This window comes from Echiichthys vipera, assembly GCF_963691815.1.
Source record: "Echiichthys vipera genome assembly, chromosome: 20".
Lineage (NCBI taxonomy): Eukaryota > Metazoa > Chordata > Actinopteri > Perciformes > Trachinidae > Echiichthys > Echiichthys vipera.
Window position 1 is genome coordinate 18323802 of NC_139845.1, and position 22733 is coordinate 18346534.

The following is a 22733-nucleotide window of genomic DNA, read 5'->3' on the forward strand; positions in this document are numbered from 1 at the left end:
TATTTATTTGTTTCAGGATTGTTTTCATAACAGTTAAGGGGGTTCGGGCATCTAGTAAGGATGCCCCCTGGGCGCCTCCCTAGGGAGGTGTTCCAGGCCTGTCCAGCTGGGAGGAGGCCTCGGGGAAGACCCAGGACCAGGTGGAGAGATTAGATCTCCACACTGGCCTGGAAACACCTCGGGATCCCCGAGTTAGAGCTGGTTAATGTGGCCCAGGAAAGGGAAGTTTGGGGTCCCCTGCTAAAGCTGCTGCCCCCACTACCCGACCCCGGATAAGCGGTTGAAGATGAGATGAGATGAGATGTTTTCATAACAATACTTATAATTTATCTAATATTTGACCAAGCTAAACCATAGATGTAGTCTGAGAGTAGATATTGTCAAAGAGCTCCCCCACATTTTCCACAAAGATCATTTTACAGCCATTTTAATATATGTTTTGCCATGGAGGACATTCCTTTACAAAAGACAACAAAGGACATCAAAACACAGATATAACCGAAGTAAGAAGCTTCTAGAAAATGCCTCATTTCAATCATGTTCAGGTTTGCAGCCCTTGCTACAGACCAGAGAGGGATGATGAGTTATCGCGGGACCGAGGGCGTGATTCTCGCGGCCGTCTCGTTCAGCCCAGGCTGAGCAGTGCGGGCGGCAGAGAGGCCACAGAGGGACGGGGAGAGACGAGTCCGCGGCGCCGAACCCCTCAGTCCGGTCGAGCATGTTGCTTCTGCCTCCGCGGGGACTTCTACCACCCGAGCATAGGAGACAGCGAGCTCACCGATGACCCCACCGGACCCGACACAGGACACGAGAGTTTCGCTGAAGCAGAGGACATGTCTCGGTGGATCTGGTGCCCGCTGCCGCTGCCGCTGCTGCTGCTTCCCCTGGTCTGCGAAGTTAGAGCCCAAGTAGAAAGTGAGTCACTGGAGACGGCTATTTGAGTTCCTTCCACTCACAGCAGCGTTATGTATACTTATTATCACTATATTGAAACTATAGCACACCGGGTTATATACCAGCTAACGGGTTGAATAGAATAAAGGCTGCTCTGTGATTCATTGATACTGTAAATCATGAAGTGGCACTATAGGCTCAACTTGTTATTGTTATGTATTTACCACACACACACGCACACACGCGCGCACACACACACACACACACACACACACACATTCTGGGTCAAGTGTATAGTTCAGTTTATACAGCTCAACCCTCATAAAGTGAATTTAATTCATGTTTAACACACACACGAACACACACGCACACACACACACACACACACACACATTCTGGGTCAAGTGTTTAGTTCAGTTTATACAGCTCAACCCTCATAAAGTGAATTTAATTCATGTTTAACACACACACACATGCATACACACACACCAACACGCACACACACACACACACACATTCACACACATTCACACACACTGGGTCAAGTTTTTAGACCAGTTGATACAGCTCAAAACTCTTAAAGTGAATTTAATTCAGTAATATATATGGACTTTATGTGTTACACATGTTTTAACAGGGTATATATTAATGTAAGGAGATGCTGTGGGGTCATCCCAGAGCTATTTTAACTACAAATGTTTACAATACTTCTATGATATTCATTCAGGGATCTTAACAGAATATCTGTTTTTAGCCAGTGACCGCGCTGACATGTATTACAGTATAACAACAGTTGTTGTTGACTGTAAGAGTCTATACATGTGGTCTATTTGAAAGTTGAATCGTTGCCTTTGAGGCGTTTGCATCACAACACGGTGGGTGTTGTGAGAAAAAAGGGGTAGTGAAACCAAGTGGAGTCAGAGTGTAAAGAAAACACTTTGCTGGATAGCAGAACACCAGCAGTGACAAGTTAAGTGAAATATTAATCAGACTTGATGCTTCACCATCTCTGCTGCCGTTTGATAACGTGTATATACAGTCAGTAAAAGGCTCAAGTAACGAGTGATGGCAAGCATCAGGGCATTCATCATGAGATTATACAAACTATGATTCCAGTCAAATGTAATTCCGTCGGTTCCTTACATTTGTGCATTAAAACGCCTTTTTCCCAACCTCAACCGCCTGGGTGGTTTGGATCTTTAATGATTCTCTTTGCCCTTTTCTCGCAGCCCCTGGTCTAAATATGTGAATATTCATACATGTTTATGTCAGTATTAGGTTATTCAAGATTCAAGAAGCTTTATTTATCCCGAGGGAAATTATTTTGCGACAGTTTCAATACAAAGGTGGGAAAGGATCAGAGTAACAATAAGCATAAACATAAATCAAATCAAAATAAAGCTAACATCAGATAAATCAAGCAATGAACTAAGTGTGACAACAGACATCGTGGTTAAGCGTAGGTATATACAATATACAACAATACGCGCTGTGCAGTTTAGCAGCAGATTTAACTGAAATAACTACAAACTAAATAAGTGAGAAGGAGCGATAAGTTATAAGTGTTAAAAATGTTAAAAATGTAGCAGCATGTCCTACAGAACTAAGTGACAAATTATTATTTGTTATTATTTGTTCTACAGTTATTTAGAATTGGATCAAGTATTTAGTGTTTCCCCTCCTAATTTCCATTTTGTCAGGGTCAAATCACATCTGAAATAGCATTTAACCCTCTGCGGACACTAAACTCTCCACGGGAAATGAAGAAATACTTTTCTTATTAGTGGCTCTTTAAGGCACCAAACACAGCACAGAGGGAAATACTAACATTAGGCATTGTGAAAAAAACAAACTGAATGTTTGAAAGAATAAGTAAAATGTGCAAAGTTATGAGATAGAAATAATAACTTTATAGAGCCTAGCACCTTTCAAAACTACTGCATCTTTGAGTACTGAGAAAAGCGCTATATAAAATGTATCTATTATTCATATTATTATTATTATTATTACTGTTACAAGGTGCTTCACAAACAAAGCAGGAGGGCAATCAAATCCAAATAAGTGTCTCATTGTATTTATTTGTTAAGAAAATCATAGATCTGAATACACTTTTCTGTGTTTTCTCTAGTCCACATCATACAGTAAGTGGACACCAGATGGTGGATATCTCATATTTATTAGCTTTAAATGAGCACAGTACAATATATTTGTACCATATAGACTTTGGTATAAGTGATCAATCAAGCCAATTAATGCCATTTTGAGATAATCGCCGCCTGCCTGCACTAACAAGGCTCATTAACCAAAAATGTCTGCAGACACACATCTGCATAAATCAGCTAACAGGGCACGGAAACCTGTTTTATGTTTCCAGCGAGTAAAACATTCGTCAGATTTGTCATTTGAGATGGTTGTGGGGCGGTAAGCAAGTGTGAAGCCTTTTATGGAACGTTTTGAAAACCGTGTTTTTCCTTTGCTTCTTCAAAACTACGCTGCAAGTTAGAGCCTACAACTAATCATACACTAAACTGAGGCAACGCAGGCATAACTGTTAAATACATTGTTCTTTTAAGTTCAGTAATGGTGTGTCTCTGTTACTATTTTTATTGAATACTTCTATTTTATCTGGTGCAGAAAAAACACAATATCACCATTATATATGGGCTATCGGCCACCCTGCTCTCTAAATACTGGTCATTAAAAAACCCATATCGGTCGACCACCAGTGTATATATCCTGGACTGAGGTTTCTGCCAAACTCCAGCCTTCTCCGGCTCACATTTTCCCTCTGCACGTGTGAGAAAAATCTAGACAGGAGGTCACTCCTGAGCTGGAGTCTGACCTGCAAACAGTCAGAGCGGATAAGGCAGCACGAGTAACCTGCAACAGATCGACACAGCTTTGGTTCCCATACTTGACATTCTTCTTCTCTGTATGAGACGTATCAGCAATCGTACAGATACAATAGTTCAAGTCTAGTCTTCGGAGGAATCAATAAAAAACAAATACAAAACATGTGAATCTCATAATGGAAGTCTACTGGTTACAGGCAGTGGTACATGTTAAACAGTGGTTGGTGCTATTTCGAAAAGGTCACGTCGTGAAAGGGCTGCTGCACCTTAAGACGACGTTAAACATTCAAAGCAGCTATCAGCAAACACTTTGACTCCCACTCAAATCAATGAGAGAGATTTGTGGAAGGTAAACGGTGAGGAAAAGGTGGAGTTGAAGAATAGCATTCAGACAGGTCTCAGTGATTGCTGAAATGATGGGGTGGGAAAGTATCTTCCACTTTTCTGGTAAAGTTGCTTGGGTGAGCTGGGGTGTGTCTGACTGGATGGTAAGTCCTGTGATAAAGCCTGACATCCACAGACATTCTCCTTCTGCTATCTCCGTTACCAGACTCAGCTCCGCTCAAGATGACTGTGACTGGTTGAAAGAAACACAAACCAGAGTGTTTTTCTCCTTATCCCAGACATGATAACCGGTGTGGCCAGAACTATGGAGTACGGTCTTATCTGAGACCAATTGAACTGTAATGTTTGAATGAATGACATTGTCAGTTAAGTAGTTAAGTTAATGCGACTTGCCATGGATTTATTTTAATGTATTGGTCCATACACGTGTGGCTCGAGTAATTAGTGGAGCTTTAATTATCATGGTATTATACAACAAATCAAGTGGTTTTCTGCACATTCCACTCAGATACACAGTTCATGGTTACTTAAGAGTGAATACATCCATAGTTGATTAATTATTAACGTTTTCTTTAAATAGGGGAAAAAACAAACAAACAGCAGTGACGTAAACGCATCACCAGAGGAGGATTTGCTTCACTCATACGGTCCAAAGGTTTCCAGATAAAAGTTGAAGATAGTGTTTGAAATCACGTCGGACTGACAAATGTATTTTAATTAGTTTCCTGAATGTTACAATCCTATTATACTCTTGGGGGTTTTGACTAAAAAGAAACATCCTAAATGAACAGCTGACATATTGCTAAAAGCCCAGTAGCATAAAGCAAAAAGGTAAATTATTTGCAGTCTGGTTGTTGAAGAAGTTTTTCCAGATTTATTTATAAAGCACATTAAAAAATAACAAAGGTGACCAACGTGCCGTAGAGTTAGACATAACACAAACACATAAATCACTAAGAACAACTTCAAACCAACAGAACATAAAAATAACAAAAGTGTTAAGACCAATAGGAAAGGAAAAAAGGATTAAAATAGGCAACTCTCATGCAGAGCAAAAAGACACGAGACAAATGTTTGATTTAAAAACAGGAAGTGTGGGGGACAGCTGAACATGGCGGCGGAGCGGGAGCTGCCACTGAAAAGGCTCGGTCCACCCTGAGCTTCAGTACTGACCCCGGGACAGTCAGACGCAGTTTCACTTAGTTTTATATGTTGTACATCCATAGGCTGAGTAATGGTGTGACAGTCTTGTAAAGGTGGAAGGATCATGAGAGAGAACTATTTAAACCTGACTATCCCCATGGGTTTCTATCATTAAATAGCTGTTATCTAATAATAAAGAGCTCCCAGTGGCCCATCATGATCTGTTCATTATTATAAAATGGCAGCAGAAATATAAGGCCCAATCAAAATGATTTAATGTTATTGACTTAGGGCACAAAATTGTATGAACTTGCTTGTAAAATGTGTGATCAAAGAATGAACACAGAGCATTCAGAGCGTACAGAGTGCGTTTTACTACCTGAGCCTCAGGGTATATGGGGACACTGCAGCACAGCGGTTTATTGGCAGCACGTTACCATCAATCTACAACAATAAAAGCATGTGATCAATCAGACTCCTCCCTCTCTGTCACAGACCGCGTGGTTTTCCTGCCGGGAACGTTCCAGAACGTGAGCGTCTCCCAGAACGAGACGGTGCAGGCCGTGGTGTCCAGGATCCCCCCGGAGGTCGCTTTCATCACTCTGCAGTTCCACACGCAGCGCCGCAACGCCACGCTCTCCTACACCAGGGTGAGAGAGCGCTGACTTACACTTTTCAGAGTATTGAGAAGCACCTGTGACGGACGGACAGACATATCTCTCCCCCAGACACACGCACTGACAGACTAATATTATACTCCTATCATGTGCGGAAAAAATGAACATGACGCTGTAACAGAGCGGATGTTGGATAAAGTCAGGAAAAACTGATAACAGACAAACATTATCAGTTCATTTAGGCATAAAATATTACCTAGAAGAATATTAAGTTAAAGGAATAGTTTGACATTTTTTAAACTTATTTGCTTTCATGTCTGTACACTAAATATGAAGCTAAGTAGATGGTTAGCTTAGCTTAGAATAAAGACTTAAAATCAAGCCCCCAACATTGTGACTTCCTGGTTGATCCAATACAGAAGTTCCAAAAACTGCAGTTCTCTAAGTGTCCACTATGAGCAGTTTGCATAATAGAGCAGTTTCTCATTGACCCCCATGTTGAACAGGCTGTTTTCACAGCATAATTAAACCTGTTTAAGGCCTGGTACAAAAAAACATTCTAGTCTGTATGTTTAGGTCATATCTCCATGACAGCACTGAGGAGGGAAAAAATTTTTTGTACCAGGCTAGTTTTTATTTTATTGGAGGATAAAGTTTATGAATAATTAGGGGCGTGGCCTCTTGAGTGACAGCTAGCCTCTGGTCCTCACTTCGCCTCAGAGGTATACGTACCTCAGTCAAATGGACGTATCACCCTTCCCCCAGCGTCACATAAATGCCCTTTTTTGGTAAGAGGAAATGAGGCGGAGTCAAAGTCTAACAAGAAAGCCACTCCCATAGGTGAGGACCATTGGATCAAGTTGAGAGAACGGACCCCGATAGGTATGCTAAGTCCATTTTTTATACCAACTATGCTATAGAATAGGGGGAAAGAAGCTAGCCTGGCTCCGTTGAAGATAAAAAAGAAAAGCCACTCACCAGCACCTCTAAAGCTAACTAATTAGCATCTTATTTGTTTAAACCTGTCAAAAACACAACGAGATATAAAAAATGTTAATGTGTTTTTGCTTGGACAGAGTGAGGCTATCTGTTTCCCCCTGTGTCCAGTCTTTGTGCTAAGCTAAGCTAACTGGCTGCTGGCTGTAGCTTCATATTTAGTGTACAGTACTTGGTCAGGTTTTAGGCAGTGCAGCTGAATAATGCAACACATCCCTTGCTTTCTTTATGAATATATATTTGATGTAATCGCAATAGCAAATTTAACGTTTAGGCTTGTTATTATTGTTTACAGATAAAGTTCTGTTAAAATGTGATGATTCATGGTATCAGTAGCCCCGGCGGCTGGTACAGGGACAACCCAGAAAGCTCCTTGTTTTTAAATAGCCCCACCTGTTCTGTAACCACCAGCTGTGCATTCACCACCACCCTCCTTCTGAGAACATATATGGCTGGCATGTTCTTCACGGTATAGAGATTGTACTAAGCATGACACTACTCCACAGAGGCAGAACAGTCAGTGAGCAGGATGAAAGCTCAGTGACGTTAAGAGTTTAATATGTTTCATTTTCTGTTAAATCAACAAATCAAATGGCATGTCATTTTTCCACATCCTCAATAGAGTGATTCTAGTAGTGGTGACGGTAAAAATGCAAACTAAACCGCGAAATCAAAGGTATGCTTCATACTGTATGAGCAAGCAGTTAGTTCCACCTCAGATTAATGAATGAGGCTTTGTGCTGTAAGCGAGGTCGTCTGACCCACTGAGAGAAGTTGCAGTCAGCTGATAGACGGTACCCTGGTCATGAGCGGCACACAGAGCAACCCAGAGGAAAAACCCTCTGGCGTCGGTCCCTGAAGTCTCAGGGGACAGCTTGCTTTGGGGCCCACACCGCACAGACAGGCAGATAGACAAATGTAGTAAACAAGACAATTAAAACAGATCCACGAGTTTTTCAGTGGCAGAAAATGTCTAATGTTGACTCAGATGACCTGCAACACTTGGCACGGAGCACTGGCACCAAAACAACCAAATCTGCAAATTCTCAGAGAAAAAGGAAGCAGGAAGGGTTCAATGAAGAGTGAACATGCACACTACACACTTTCCTTTATATTGATATCTCTCTTTCCCTCATTTCCTTTTTTCTTTATTTCTATCACTCTCACTCACTGCACGTGGTTAACCACAGCATCCTCTTTTGATGTTTGTGTTGATGTTTTTATGTGAACAGCAGCCAAATTCTCGCCATAACAGGAGATCACACGAGAACCGCGTTCACTTGTCGCAGGAAAATACATCTTGTCAGGCTCCAAGTAATTTGTTTGTGTTGGGATTAAAAGTTATCCGGCCAATCAATTGCCTGTGAGGAGCTACTGGCAGTTGAGGGGCAGCATGTCAGGTTGAATCAAGGTTGTATAGGGCCAAACCGATATGGGATTTTTCGTGGGGTGAAATTCACAGATTACCAGTTTGGCGACCGAAAACAGACCTTTTCAAGGTGGATTGACTCTGCAAAGGTACTCAGAAGGCTGCTTTCTTAAACAAAAAACTGTATTAAAGAATATTTAAAATTATTATACATACATTGGGTTACATTCAGGGATTAAAGTTGTACTCATAAGATTTCCATCTATTTAATTGCCTTTTAAATTAATACCTATCAAATAGTGAGTTAGAACAATGGTGATCGAACATATTACCCACCAATGAAAGCACTTCTACTTGGCTTTTTTGAAGCATCCCAATATCCGTGGCTGTGGCGACATTCGTGGGCTAGATGTAAATAAGCCGCCATGTTAGTGACGCTGCTGATAGCGGTTGATCTGACCGGACCCGTGTAATCGGTAAATTGTAATTCCAATTTCTGAGTCAGGCGTGTAGTAAGGGTAGAAGTATAATAGGAACTTGTGTCTGTATTGATTTGAGAGGGGAACATATAGCGGATGGACTGGAAGTAGAGAGGTGAAGGGGTTTTACTGAAGTTTACAAAAGAGCAGAAATAAAAAGGCAACACACATAGTGACAATGAACGTGACAAGATGGAGGCTCTGAAAGAACAAGCTCACCTGCAGTTACATCTTACCGCCACAGAGGCCGCTAGAAACAAGGTATCTCAAATCTTACGGAGTACAACTTTAAAGCAAGTAACAATTTGTGAGTCTGAAAATGTGTCCAGCAGGAAATGTGTGCAATGTTAAGAATTAAATATAATATGAATTTAAAACTGTTCTATTCCTGAGATCAGGCTTGAAATCAGCTGAAACTTTAAGCCCCGTAATATAACATTTTCAACCACTTCTAGAGATGAATTCAGAAAAGATAGAAAGAATAAAAAATGATAGCGATAGAAATAAATAGCTGTATGACACCATTTCTAAATCCCCACGGGCATTGTTTTCTTCATTGTATGTTCTATAAAAAAGGCTTTTAAATTGGCGCGTATCGGAAAACATACACACCAATACTGATATCTCTGTGATAGGCCAATATCAGCTGCGCGATAAATATATCTGGCTCTAGTTGTGTGTGTTTCTTGTCGGTGACTAATGAGCGGTCCATTTGGGCTGTAAATCCTTAAAGTTTACACACTTGTAATGGTTTGAAGTTGCTCTACGTCCGTAGCGCATTAGATGAATTCAGTGACGACCACATCGAATGGAGAATCTCTACCCACTCCGGCACTGTCTGACAGCAACAACAAGACCACTGTCATTCAATGGAGTTATTGTACGAGCAGTTGGACTGAGAGTCCCACTGTGTGCGGACATTACTGCGACGCTGCCGGGCTCTTCACACAACAGTAACTCAGCTTTTGCTCACTGAAAGCTATGTGGCAAAATATATGCTGTGTTCCCTGGAAATGATACATTTCCCTTTGCTGTCTGTCACAGTATGACAATTCTGACTTTTATACGGATCCTACATGTAATTTCTTAACACTTCAAAGTAACAGCTGTACCATGGTGGGCACCATTTGGCCACAATGTCCTGGGTTGGAATGTGGCTCAGATCTTAGCCACAAAATACTCCTCCATCTCCCAAAGCTTTCCTGTCCGCGTGATGTCTTGGTGCTAAAAAGCAGCATGCCGTGTTACCATGAAAAGCAAGAAAACCCATCTACTAGCGTGTGCAACCACACCTTTTGCACACAGGTTTTGATACGTCAGACTAGGTGGTCACGACATGTGAAAATATTTCCATGCAAGACAAAAAACCCAGTGTTGATACCCCGAGAGGTGCTCTATTGTAACACTTAAACCTATAAACCAAACCACTAAGAAAGATAAGTTACACCAAAGTTCAAACCCACTTTGGTCTTTTGTCCTAGTGCTTGTACACAATTAGATTTTTAAACATTTTTCTTCTAGGACACAGTGCTATTGTCATTTTGTCACCCTGTTGTTGTTAAAGAACTAGTTTAACTGGAAGGTAAGGGTGCGGTGGAATGTGTCTCAAAACTTTATTATTTAAAGGGCACAATGATCCACTCGTAGTGCGTGGCTGCAGATATTCTGCCCTCTGCCTGTATTTCCTTATTTTGTGCTGTGTTCGGGACATTTCTGAGTGTCAGACGCTTCGAAAATGCAAAAGCACAGAAGAAATGCAAATATAGAGAGCCGCAATGCCCAGCAGACAAAGCTCGTTCAAAAGCTAATGTGAATCTTTCACTAGCTGGGGAGCAGCGTAACGCTCACTGAGCCGGGGCAAGGGACTAACCCTACTCCTTATTTGATGCTTTAAATTGAACAATTATTTGTATATTTTTCAAACAATTACACATTTGTTGTAAAAGTCTCCTTGGCCAGTTCCGTACCATCTTACAGTTTTTTAAAGGATAAAGCTGGCGTTATTCTATACTTTCCTTTTTGTCAGCAAATCTCATGAAAATTAATAAACTGTGCATTTCTAGGCTCTATATTCAGCCGCAGATTAATATGCATTATTTGGCTACAAGCAATCCAACTACAGTGCCCATATTCATCATAATAGAGGAGCATGTTGTGTTTATGGCACATTATACTTGTTTATGGATACATTCAGGCTTGATTTATTGACAACACCATCACCAGACTTCTCTGTGAGCGATCTGTGCACCCTTGGACTGAATTGAACTTCTTACTTGCCCTGCCTATGAAAAGAGTTAAATCGGTTTATAAGCAGCTGATTTTTTAGGTCACCACAGTCTCACAAGCATCATGAGCTTGCCAATTCTAAAATGTCACTGTCTTCAGAGTGTAGACTGCAGGGAATCATTTTGCTCAGAGAGTGGCGTGTCGATAACACAGAAATCCATGAAACAAAGAACTGGGTGTTTACAGAAGAGAAAGTATTTTCTTGTAAAAATATCTCAACTACTTTTGTCGGGGTTGCCATAAAATGTACAGATATCCGTGTTGCCCAGCAGAAGATGTTGCCTACTGACTCTGGTGATCCTCTGACTTCTCCTAGGGCCACCACAAGCTCGATATTGGTGGTTTCAGAATCAGAATCAGAAAAACTTTGCATAGAAGTGGAAATTCATCTTTGACCAGGCTCACATAATGAATAAGACAGGTCAAAAATATGTACAAAGACATAAACACATAAAAAGCAGGAGGCTATACAACACACAGAAAACTAAAAACATGCTGTATGGTAGGTGAGTCAAACCCCTTGGATTTACTGATAATGTTGATTGCCGTTGGAATGACTTTACTATGTTTTGCCTTGCTCATGGTAGCCTGTAACGGCGGCCAGATGGGAGCAGTTGACATGAACTGTGGGGTGGATGAGAGGGGTAGTGTATAATATGTTGGCTTTCGGTCTGACTGCCTGTGTGTGGAGATCAGTCAATGAGGCCTGAGTGGTGCCTGTTATTGTTGGATTTCTCTTTAACCGATAAAAAGATGTACCAGGATTTGATGTTGTAGGTCAGGACTGATTTGTAAACAACTGTTCAAACATTTTTGCTTACATTGAAGTTCCTCAGCTTTCTTAACAGGAAAAGGGGCCGTTGAGCCTTTTTGAAAATGGAACTGCTGTCGTCAGAAAAGGACAGTGCTGTGTCCACCTCAATGCCCAGGTTTCTGAAGCGCTCCACCCGCTCCACTATCTCCTGGACGGATGGATTTTATTATCTTTAGTGATCCCTTAATATTTCCTTAAGCACCATTATCAGGTCAAATACCTGCAAAACTAATGACATTCCCACCACTAGGGTACAACAATATGACGATATATACAGTATATACCATCAAATAGATTGAAAATGTCTGTTGTATATTTTTTTATATAGATTCTATCCTTATGTGGTAAAACTAGAGGGTGAACTGATTTACAGTGGTATCTTTGGGTTTTGGACAAAACAATCATTTAAAGACATCACCTTGGACTTTGAGAAACACTTTTAAGTATTTTCTGATATTTTATAGACTAAACTATCAATCGATTAGTCTAAATATCGTTAGTTACAGCCCTGGTTATGGCAATATGTAGATCATTCGGACGACGCTTCACATTCTGATCCTTGCACATGCATTAATCATAGAGGTGCTGTTTTGCTAAAATGGAGAGTACGGAGTATACTGTAGCAGTTTCCAGGTTGCCATTGGCAACAAATTTTAGAAATTGGCAACTAATTCTTCGCCTTTTATTTCCATCAGTGGCAACCACTTTTTAACATATACTTTATACATAATAGGAAAGTGTGCACCCCAATTTTCTTTCTTTTTATTTTCTTTTTTAAATATTTGTGGCATGTTTTCTAATTAAATGTTGATGTTACAGTCAGAGCTGGGTGTTGGTGCATTAACTCGCATGCGCTCAAGCATCTTTGTTAGAGACGATGGTGAAGCAAATGAAGTTGTTTGACTGTAGGGTGAAAAGTTCGACGAACCCGTCAACATCGGAAACAAATGAGCAAATTAATTCAGCTGACAAAGAACTAGATGAACCTGAAATAACAAAAAGGACTTTTGTACATTTTGGTGTCTTTTATGTAATATTTTCATCATTAAATTTACGTAGCACTGCATAGTATCTCAAAATCTAAGGTGAGTGTCGGCAACCACTTTTAAAAGTTAGTGTTAAGCCCTGATTGTTCTATTCATCATTATCCATCTGTTATCTGTTTTATGGAGATTTTGACGATATGGCCCAGCCCTACCATCAGCCTCAGCGTCGTCACTGTGACCATGATGCCAAAGCACCACTGTGCCTCCCAGAGCTGCTAACATGGCTAAAGACCCTTCATCTTGTTGTTTAAAGTGATGATCTGTTTGATCTTCTTCTGCATGTTCTCTATATTTGTGTTTGGTGCAGTTGCCAGGCCTGGGTCTCTCTCTGACAGCGCTGGACTCTGGGCTCCTGTCCACTCTGCAGCCGGGCCAAGCGTCCCTGTCCATGTTCCTGTCTTCTCCTGACGGTGACACTGTGGTGGGCACCGGGGTCATCCTCCCATACTCCAGCACTGGTACTTCTTCCTAAAACACTCTTCAGGGCCATTACGTTGGGCCACACAAAAGACACGGCAGTGCACTTCACTTCAGTCAAGCTGAGTCTTGCATGAGAAGTCAGAAACAAGGAAGTTACAGCTACTTTGTGCACAGGCTTAAAAAAATCTTGTTAATCGTGATTTTGAGGAAGCTCGTGCAGAACATGAGTGCTGTCTGAGCTCTGATTGTGCGTGGTTGCTCATATGCCTTCAGAGTGTGCCGAAACACCCTTACGACAAGTCATCCTGACATGGCAGTGTGCCACTAATCACTCAAGGAAGTGTTTTTGTCTTCTGTCGGCCTGACTCGCCCAATTCAGCATCTAATAATGAATTTGCTCTCTTTTAGATCCGGTCCCTGGAGCTTGTAACACGGAGTTCAACCTGGACATTGACCCAAACGTCTATATTCGCTACAACCTCTATGAGACCACGATCAGTTTTGCACCAGCAAACTTAGGATATGAGAGGTAACGCACTTCCTGTTCAGCCTGTTCAACTATAGGCAGCGAGTCGAGGATCAAATCACATGTGCCAGTACCTGCAGTCAAACCGCCTCCCTGTTTATTTGCTTTGGCACACACACACACACACACACACACACACACACACACACACACACACACACACACAGCCTCCTCCTCCTTCGTTGTGGCTGAGAGCGCTCGCTTCATTTTCTCAAGAATGTCTGTTATGCGCCACAAAGCCGTCTCAGATATACAGAGGACCCGTTCACTTGTTGAATAATTTCCTGTTGTGTCATAGCAGCACAGACTCCACTGTCTTTAAAACTCTATTCAGCTTTCGTTTGGCTGCATGGGTAGAGATTTAAAGGAGCAGAAGGTTTTGAGTTCACAGTTGCTGTTGGGGTTTTGTGTCATCACGGGAAGATTTCGGAAACACCGAAGTTCATGCATCAAATATGGCAAATTTAGTTTTCAGTTTATTACCAACATAGTTTTGGACAAATACTAGGATCTTTGTTGACTGTCTTCGGTTGGCAGTCAGTTCACTTCAGTTAAGACTGGACTTGTTTGGTGTGTCTGGCTGGTGTAATGTATTATTTTATCCGGTGAGGACTCCACTCGAGCACCACACCTACGGCGCTTTCTAATATCCAAACCTGGGCGGTGTTACACTGCATAGTCCATACAAACTATAACCGGGTTTAAGAGAGAGTATTTCTGTGACTAACGGCAACAGCTTTTTTTTTACGCTTTTCTGTCCTATTCTGGATCAAATCCAAACGTTTAACGCTGTGAACCGAGCTGCAGTGTAATCAAACAAGGCGCCTCTGCACCGTCAGTATACACCCACCAAAAGTGTCTTTGTCACTGACAGGCTCAGAAGGAGAAGTTGCCATTATCCTAGCATGCTTTCGTGTGAAGCCTCTGATGCAGGTCAACACAGTAACTTAACCTAATAGTATTAGCCTATCTGCTCTGTCTGCAGCAAATGTGTCCGCTCTTGGAACAGCATTGTTCTCCAGGGAAATGTGCTTTGGTAGGATGTCTTTTCCTTTTTAACTGGTGGTAGTGTCCCGGTCAAACTGCAGAACTGATGGTAGTTGGGAGATTTCAGAACAAGACTTCATCATCTTTCCACAATACAGTCAAACACTTCTGATAACAATCTGAGCCTGTCAGTGAATTGCATTTCCACATATTACTGGTACTTAGCATAGATATGTAATATCCTGTATCCTATGTAATATACTGTACATCAGCAGCAGCAGAACAATCAGATGTCAAATATCAGTTGGTAACACATTAAATATTCAAAACCTGCTTAGACTTAGTTTGCACTATTCGTCTCCCAAAGCTGCACTGACATTGTATCACTTCCTGTTTCAGAAACGCTGTGATTCACAAACATTCACAGTCCAGTCCAGTACAACACAGAGGGGTTAGGGACCTTGCTCAATTGCACTTCAGTGCTGGTAATGAGGAAAGGGCAAGCAAAGCCTCTCACTTTCCCCACCCACATTTATCTTACCAGTCCAGGGGATTGAACCAAGCATTCTTTTCTAACTTTGTTGGCTGTCACTACAAAATAGATAAATACATTTATTAGTATATTTGTATACCAACTGTCCAAATGCAATACGCAACAGATTAGTGCAGTGTAGTGCCCACAGATTGTTCATTTTATTGAAATCACAATAAGGACCAGTGCAATATGCTATTTGCAGTGGGGTGCAGTATTGATTAAATGGAAAATATGTCAAAATCCCATTCTGAATGAAAGGTTGTGGTGCTGCAGAGATGTCCTGCTCTTCACGTCATTATTCTACTTCACACCATGATCATTTTTATGTTTTTCTCTGAAAATTAGAATAATGATCCATCACTCAGTGCATGTGTGGAGGAGGTGTTTTGAAAACACAGCTGTTGTCACAAATGATCTCTGGTTGTCAGAGTTCACACTAAATCCCTAATCACAGTTCACACAGAGCACAGATAAACCACAGCATTACAAAGACCCATGTTACATCAGCGCTACATGATGTCAAGTTTCAGTTTGAGTGTCTTCTCACACTCACCCACTCACCCACCCTCTGTCTCAGTCCAGTGTGTCGGATAAAGGACATCAAAACATAAATGTCATTGACTTAAGTTTCCATGCATATTTGTTTATCAAGGACTACACTATAATCTCACTGAGTTTTAAGAAACATTTTCTGCTCGTATAGTTGAAGTAGTAAGTGAGACCAACTTCACAGATTTGATTTGTCCTCGCTCTCCATCAGGGGAGGAACTCCTCTGATCTGCGACGGGTCAAAAGAAAGCACCACGCGCTGGCGGCTGCAGTATGACATCTACCAGTACTTCCTGCCTGAGAACGACCTATCAGAGCGCAGTCTGTTCAGTGGCATTCAGGCCGTGGCCGACATCCAGGGCATGATTGAGAACGGCAAGCGGGTGAGGCCCCGAGAATAGGATCCATAGGTTCATATTTATCTGCTAAATATAAAGCTCTGATAAGAACAACAACACGTTTAACGATAGCAATGACAAATAACTGACGTGCCGCTTGCTAACTCTTCATCACTGCAGGTCATGATACTGTCGTCATCAGATCTGAGCACCGCAGTGTTCAACTCCATCCCCGGGCAGGGCGTCATCTACTCTGTCGTCGTCAGAGACCCGCTGTTGAACACCTCGGCCTCTTACGTCCCTGTGCACACCTACGCCTGCAGCTTTGCTTCAACTCTGGACGGCTGCCAGACACTCGGTGAGCTCCTGTGTGCTCCGCGGGCTGAATGTGTCGTCTTGTCATCTTTTGCATTTGTTGGGTTTATTCCTTTTTAGCTTTCATCACGCGTCTCGACTTGTGATAAAGGTCAATTTAAGGATAAAAAAACATTTTCCAGCGAATCAATCTTGTGATATGACAAGCAGCATCTAACAAGTTTTTTTTCAGTCTTTTTAAATCATGGGACCCTCAATCTTAATAAGGGAATGCATAAAAAGTCTGGAATCAGTCTAATTCTATTATCTACCGAGTCGTCAAGAAAAAGGCAAGCAACAACTCCCTAAATAAATACATAAACCAATAACGTCTGGTGGAGTTTAGGTAGGTTGAAGGCAGCATTGCCTCCAGGAGAAATGCAAAACATCTTATTTATTTATTTATTATTGCAGAGGACTGTTTGAGAAAAGGTTTGACCTTAAGCTACTCAGCTTGAAAATTCCCATATTGTAAAAAGGAGGGATTCTATTTCTTTTTTTTATTATAAAGCAGGTGGAGGTGCTTTTTAAATTCTGTGAAAGTATCAACACGCTCAATGCACAGAGAAATGCACACAGCTCGTATTCAGAAACTGTGACTTTAAACGAGCCGCCAGGACTTCTGTACAGTTGTGATGTCACAACTATACTAGATTTAGGTAGAAAATGCCGTCATTCCCTGACGGTGACGCTGAGAAGAAGAATTCCTTTAATAGTCCCCGAATTTTATTATTATTTTTTACACACACACACACACACACACACACACACACACACACACACACACACACACACACACACACACACACACACAACGAATGGAGAGATGTTAGAGCGAGGGGGCTGCCAGTGGGGTGCGGTGCCTTGCTCAACAGTGCCCAGGAAATGAGCTGGACCCTCTCTAGTCCACACTCCATTCATGGTCCACACAGGGAACCAGCAACCCTCCGGTTCCCAGCCCAGTCACCTATGCACTGAGCTACTACCGCTCCAAGACGCATAGAGTGCAGATGGAGAAGACTCAGAAATGCTGACCAATCGGAGCAGACTGGGCTTTCTCAGGAGGGGCTCTTAAAGAGACAGAGGGTGAATACAGGTGTAATAGAAAAAGCATTTAAACATATTCTAGCAGAAACCCAAAATACAAGCATGAACCTGAAAAAGAGCATAATATGGGACCTTTAATGATTGATATTATTATTATTTAATTTTCAGGGAAGATATCTACAAAGCTTTTCTTCACCATCGCTGGCTTGGCAGGACTGTTTGTCTGCTTCTGTGGTCATCGATTCTTCAAATGTGGTGAGTTGTCTGACTTTTATTCATGTGTTAGAATGATATACATCCAACAGGAGAGCAGAGTCATAATATAAAACCAGTGTGAGTGAATTCACATCTTGCTGGTGATTTTAGCAGCACTTTATTTGCGATGCAGTTACTTTTTTATCTGCTTAGTTTCTGTTTCCATGGTGTTCACTCAGAAGTCAGTTTTCAAGTCCAAGAAGACAAATAGTCTAAAACAGAACTCCCTGTTTTGACTAAAACCCGAGAGAGTTATGTCTCTCCTAAACTTAGCTTTTTCCACACACAGTTCACCGTAGGGTCAGCAGAATACATTAGTGGGGTCAGGGGTCATGTTTGTGAATCAAAATGAGTCAAACGGTCGTGCTGGCACAGTACAGCAAAGACGTGTGGGTGCCTTTGACTTGTCCCATGTAGTTTTCAGTTTTCTTCAGAAACGTATTGGGTGCGGCGGCGGCGGCGGCCTGCCTCTCATGTGGTCTCTCCCTCGCATGTGATGCAGAAATGTATTTGCTGCAAAGTGGACCCATGACTACGATCTGCCACCGCTGCAAGTAGTTCAGAGTTAGAGGAGATGATGCAGTGTGTTTATTCACGTTGTTTGATCCACTCGCAGCCGCTGACTGCCCCCGGAGCATTAGTGATGTTTGTGAGGTGGGATCAGAGGAGTATCTTCATGAATCACTGTGATGTGTAAAGTTACTGCATCTGATTAACTCTCTGTCTCCTGTCATGCAGAGTTGTTCTGTATGGGCTTCAGCTTTACAACGTTTTTCTTCTTCGTGCTCATCACAAGGACCACAGGACTGGGCTATGACTGTGAGTTGTTGGTTTTTTTTTTGATCATTCGAAAGCTTTAAGTCTGTTTACATGATTAAAGCCACCATGGAAGAACATGAGCAGTAAAAGGGGCCCTCGTCTCGCTGCAGTGTGCCTGGTCCTGTCAGCGGTGATCGGCGTGTTGGGCGGCGTCCTCCTGGTGATGAGCTGGTGGCGTTTCGGTTCAGTCATGGCCTGCGTCGTCGTGGTGGGACTGATGCTCGGCTTCCTCATCGCCTCCACGGTCCTCTTCACTCCTCTCGGTGGGAATGAAAGGCGGAGTGGTTCCACAGTATTTCCACGGCTCTTAAATACTGTCCTATGTATGAAACACAAACTGAGCGTGTTTGTGTGTGTGTGTGTGTGTGTGTGTGTGTGTGTGTGTGTGTGTTTGTTTGTTTGTTCAGGTGACCTCGATGTGTTCAGGAATTCAGACGTGGTTTTCTGGGTGACGTTCTGCTGCATGATGATCTTAGTGCCACTCATCTTCGTACGTTGGCCCAGAGAGGTAACACATTAACACTGATCACTACGGATTTCTATTCCATTTGAACTATTATTAACACAGGATGTGGAGGATGTGCGCTCTGTACTTTGGCGCCATCTAGTGTTACACAGTGATGAATAAATAGAAATCTGGTATAATAACAGAGATATTACACAGAAACTTGAACTAAGTTGGAGCGAAAGAGAAAAAGTTATTTAGAACAAGACGAAACACAATCAAAACATGGTCAGACACGCATCAGGAGGTGTCAAACATATGGCCCTAGGGCCAGAACTGGGCCACCAAAGGGTGTAATCTCTCCCCCACTGAAAGTGTGAAAACTACAGAGAAGTAATTTATTCCAGTGTTTCAATATTCCCATCTGTCCCCTCATGGTCACGCTGTCCTAATAAGAGTAGTCATGTAAAAGTAAAAAGGAGAAAAGCGGACACAGTGTCGGGTTTTCCAATAAAAACGGACCAGTTTTGAGTCAGTTCGACGTTCCTGCCTGTTAAAGGGAAGGTTTCTGTTGTCACTGTGTGCACAAGATTGCTGGATTAATACTGTATATAATAATAATTATTATTATTAAAGATTATATGAATTGTTGGTGCTCTATAAATCCTGAATAAGTCATAGTGTGGTCTTTACCTACTCTGTATGAAAAGTGTCTTGAGATTCAATTTGTTATGATTTGGCACTGTAAATAAAATTGAATTGAAGAACAAAAGTTATTATAACATGTAAAGGATAAAAGCTAACAGTAAAAAGTAAGCAGTTAAACACCTGCACTACATGAAGCATTCCTTAACAATTCAAAAATTCTAAATTCACCTCTTATTTGTATGTTTTGGATGACTCCTGCTCCTGTCACTTCCCTCAGTGTTCATTTCAATAGATTTCATTATTGATTTACTGTGAAAAATAGAATTGGAGACAAACCAAAAGATTGCCAATATTCCATTTTCTTTGTTGTTGTTTCAGCTGGAGATCCTTCACAGCAAACCACACTCACACCTCATTCTAACCACGAATGAAAGAGCGATGTGTTTCTAATTTAACCTGACTCAGCGTGATGTGTTCTGTGTTTCTGCCGTCAGGGAAACATCATCACGTGCGGCGTCGTCGGGGCTTACGCTGTCATCCTGGCCGTCAACGCCTACATTTACACCAGCCTGTCCTTCATCACATTGAACATCCTCAAACGCTTCCTCAACACCAACTTCAGTGCCATGTTCACCGACGTGCCCTTCCAGGTCATTGGTAAGTGAGAATCTCAGTAACTCATGTTCCGTCTCGTCTCAACGCAGTCCTTTATCATCGTCTTTTCCCGCCCCTCCGTCAGACTACGTCATGATCACGGTGTGGGTGGTTCTCGGCGTCTGCGGCATCGTCCTGCAGCTGTATCGCGAGCGCTCCCGCCCGTTCTTCCCGCCCAGCCCGTACCTCATGTGGCTGCAAGAACGAGAGCGCCGCAAAACCAACGTCCTCGACCCGAGCCACCACTTCCCCCCGCTGCCCAACCGCCTCCTGGCCAGAGCGCGGCAGCTCACCAAGAGGATGGAGCCGGCTGGAGAGCACACGCCTCTGCTCCTGTAAACCTCGGACGCCCTCGCCGCCTCTGTCTTGAGGCGGGTTACACGTACAGTCGGGGGGGCTGTGCCAGAGAGGAGAACACCCCTGTGATGTGGAGTTCTTGGTCACCCGGAGGTTTGTCCCTCAGAACTGGTGCCGGGACCGGACCCTGACGGTCTCAGTAGAAACGACATCAAGGTGGATTATATCAATGACGCTCTTCAGGTGGATCTGAGACTTTTAAAGTTTTCTAAAGTTCCTGAACGCCACTTTTTTTTTTAACACTTTAAGACATTTTAACAACCACTTTACCTGTTCAAGAAGAACTAAAGAACGATCGTTGAATGTCTGAAATTTACCTGTTGATGCTTTTTAGTGTCTGCGGCTTCTTGCACTAAAGTCACAAACTATTAACCAAGCGAGGCATTTTATCTGTTGACAGCCGGATTTATCGTCAACGCTGTCGTCAAAGCAACAAGTTATTTGATATCTTCTTTCTGGCGTCCAGCTGGCATCTGTGTACCTTTTAAAGTTGATTTAAAACTTTCAAATTTAACAGATAAAGTTGATGTGATGCTTTGATGTTTCAGACCAACTTCACACCAAATCAGGCACTGTGGTGAAAACTGCAGTTCTCCCATTCATTTCAGTGTGTATGTAGTGCGTTAAAGTGTAATTCCGGCGCAAAATCATCCCATGGTCTTTTTTGGCACTTACATACATCAAATAAGCCATTGACACAGTTTTTTACTGTATAAACTATTAATGGAGAAATCCCGGAGAGTCGCTAACAGGCAGACGTGGCTAACACTGATTAGCTCGGGGCAGCACGGTGAAGGCATTCAAACGTCTTTTTTAACCACTAATACTGCTCAAAATAACAGCAAACCTCTGCAGCAGCATGAGAAGAGTCCCTACACAGAAAACAAAGCACCAACAGTGTAGTTAGTGAACCCAGAGTTTATTAAAAGAGTGTTTTAAAGACTTACCTACTGGCCCCTGTACCAGCTCCTCTCATAGTAAAGTCCGTTCAAGTGTATTACCAAAGTCAATCCAAAAGGAAGGAGCCCATTGGTGCTTTGTTTTCTGTGTAGGGACTCTTATCATGCTGCTGCAGAGGTTTGCTGTTATTTTCAGCAATATCTTTTTTTGGAAGCACATGGATTTTGCGCTGGAATTACACTTTAAGGCTGTGGCTGTGGGGACCGCAGGGGGATGCCGAAAAAATAACACCAGCGACCTGCAGCGGAGGGTTGAAACAGAATCAACTTTTCGGAAAAATGAAACCTGACGTCACGTAACAGCAGCCAATCACGTGACCTACCGACGATCAGACAATGGAGACAAATGGGCCATGGGATGAATGTCCTGGCCAAAGTAGTTGTGATTCATATTATCCTGATCATCACCAAAATATATTTAAATATCGCCATCCTGGAGTTACACTTAAGTATAACTCTAATATTTTTTTATGCATCACTGACACTGATGCACTGATCACTTTGCATCTTTTTAGTGAAAAACAAAGAGCGCTAATTAAGGTAATCTTAAATCACAAGGTCCCTCTGACTGAAATGTCATAAAAGATCACAGTGGAACAGAGAGAGGTATAAACAGAAAAGCTCCTAAACAGCAATCCTGCTGATGCTCATTTCTACATGCACACTGCTTATTAAATGATCAAACTTGTTGCAGTTGATAAACAAATGCACAGCTACGCAACTTTCAGATGGGATATTTTTAAAGAATTTTAACTTATGGGCTGTGGCCAAATGATTGTTACATTAGAGCATGGGTGTCAAACTGATCCAGTAAAGGGCCGTGTGGCATTTATGATTGGTTGGAATGAAAACCTGCAGCCACACGGCCCTTTACTGGATCAGTTTGACACCCATGCATTAGAGGAAAAACTGTAGGACACCGCGGTCAGGTCACCGGTCAAATCACTCATAGGGATATTCACGATTATCCCGATAATGGAAATTCACCCGTCAACTTAT

The 22733-nt window shown here is 42.2% G+C and overlaps 1 protein-coding gene across 1 annotated transcript; it reads left to right on the forward strand.

The window, feature by feature from the left end:
• The first annotated feature begins 645 nt into the window (after positions 1–645).
• On the forward strand, positions 646–22548 carry tm7sf3 (transmembrane 7 superfamily member 3). Its single transcript, XM_083935014.1, has 12 exons — positions 646–915; positions 5730–5884; positions 13149–13299; positions 13670–13790; positions 16070–16241; positions 16377–16554; positions 17766–17852; positions 18591–18671; positions 18782–18934; positions 19079–19179; positions 20259–20421; positions 20504–22548. The coding sequence occupies exons 1-12, from the start codon at positions 834–836 to the stop codon at positions 20755–20757; spliced, it is 1698 nt and encodes a 565-aa protein (XP_083791140.1). The 5' UTR covers positions 646–833; the 3' UTR covers positions 20758–22548.
• Positions 22549–22733: the final 185 nt, after the last annotated feature.

Coding starts and splice junctions, on each gene's coding strand:
- tm7sf3 (XM_083935014.1), top strand. CDS start 834: ATGTCTCGGTGGATCTGGTGCCCGCTGCCGCTGCCGCTGCTGCTGCTT. Junction 916..5,729: donor AGTTAGAGCCCAAGTAGAAA/GTGAGTCACTGG, acceptor TCTCTGTCACAG/ACCGCGTGGTTTTCCTGCCG. Junction 20,422..20,503: donor CGTGCCCTTCCAGGTCATTG/GTAAGTGAGAAT, acceptor CCCCTCCGTCAG/ACTACGTCATGATCACGGTG.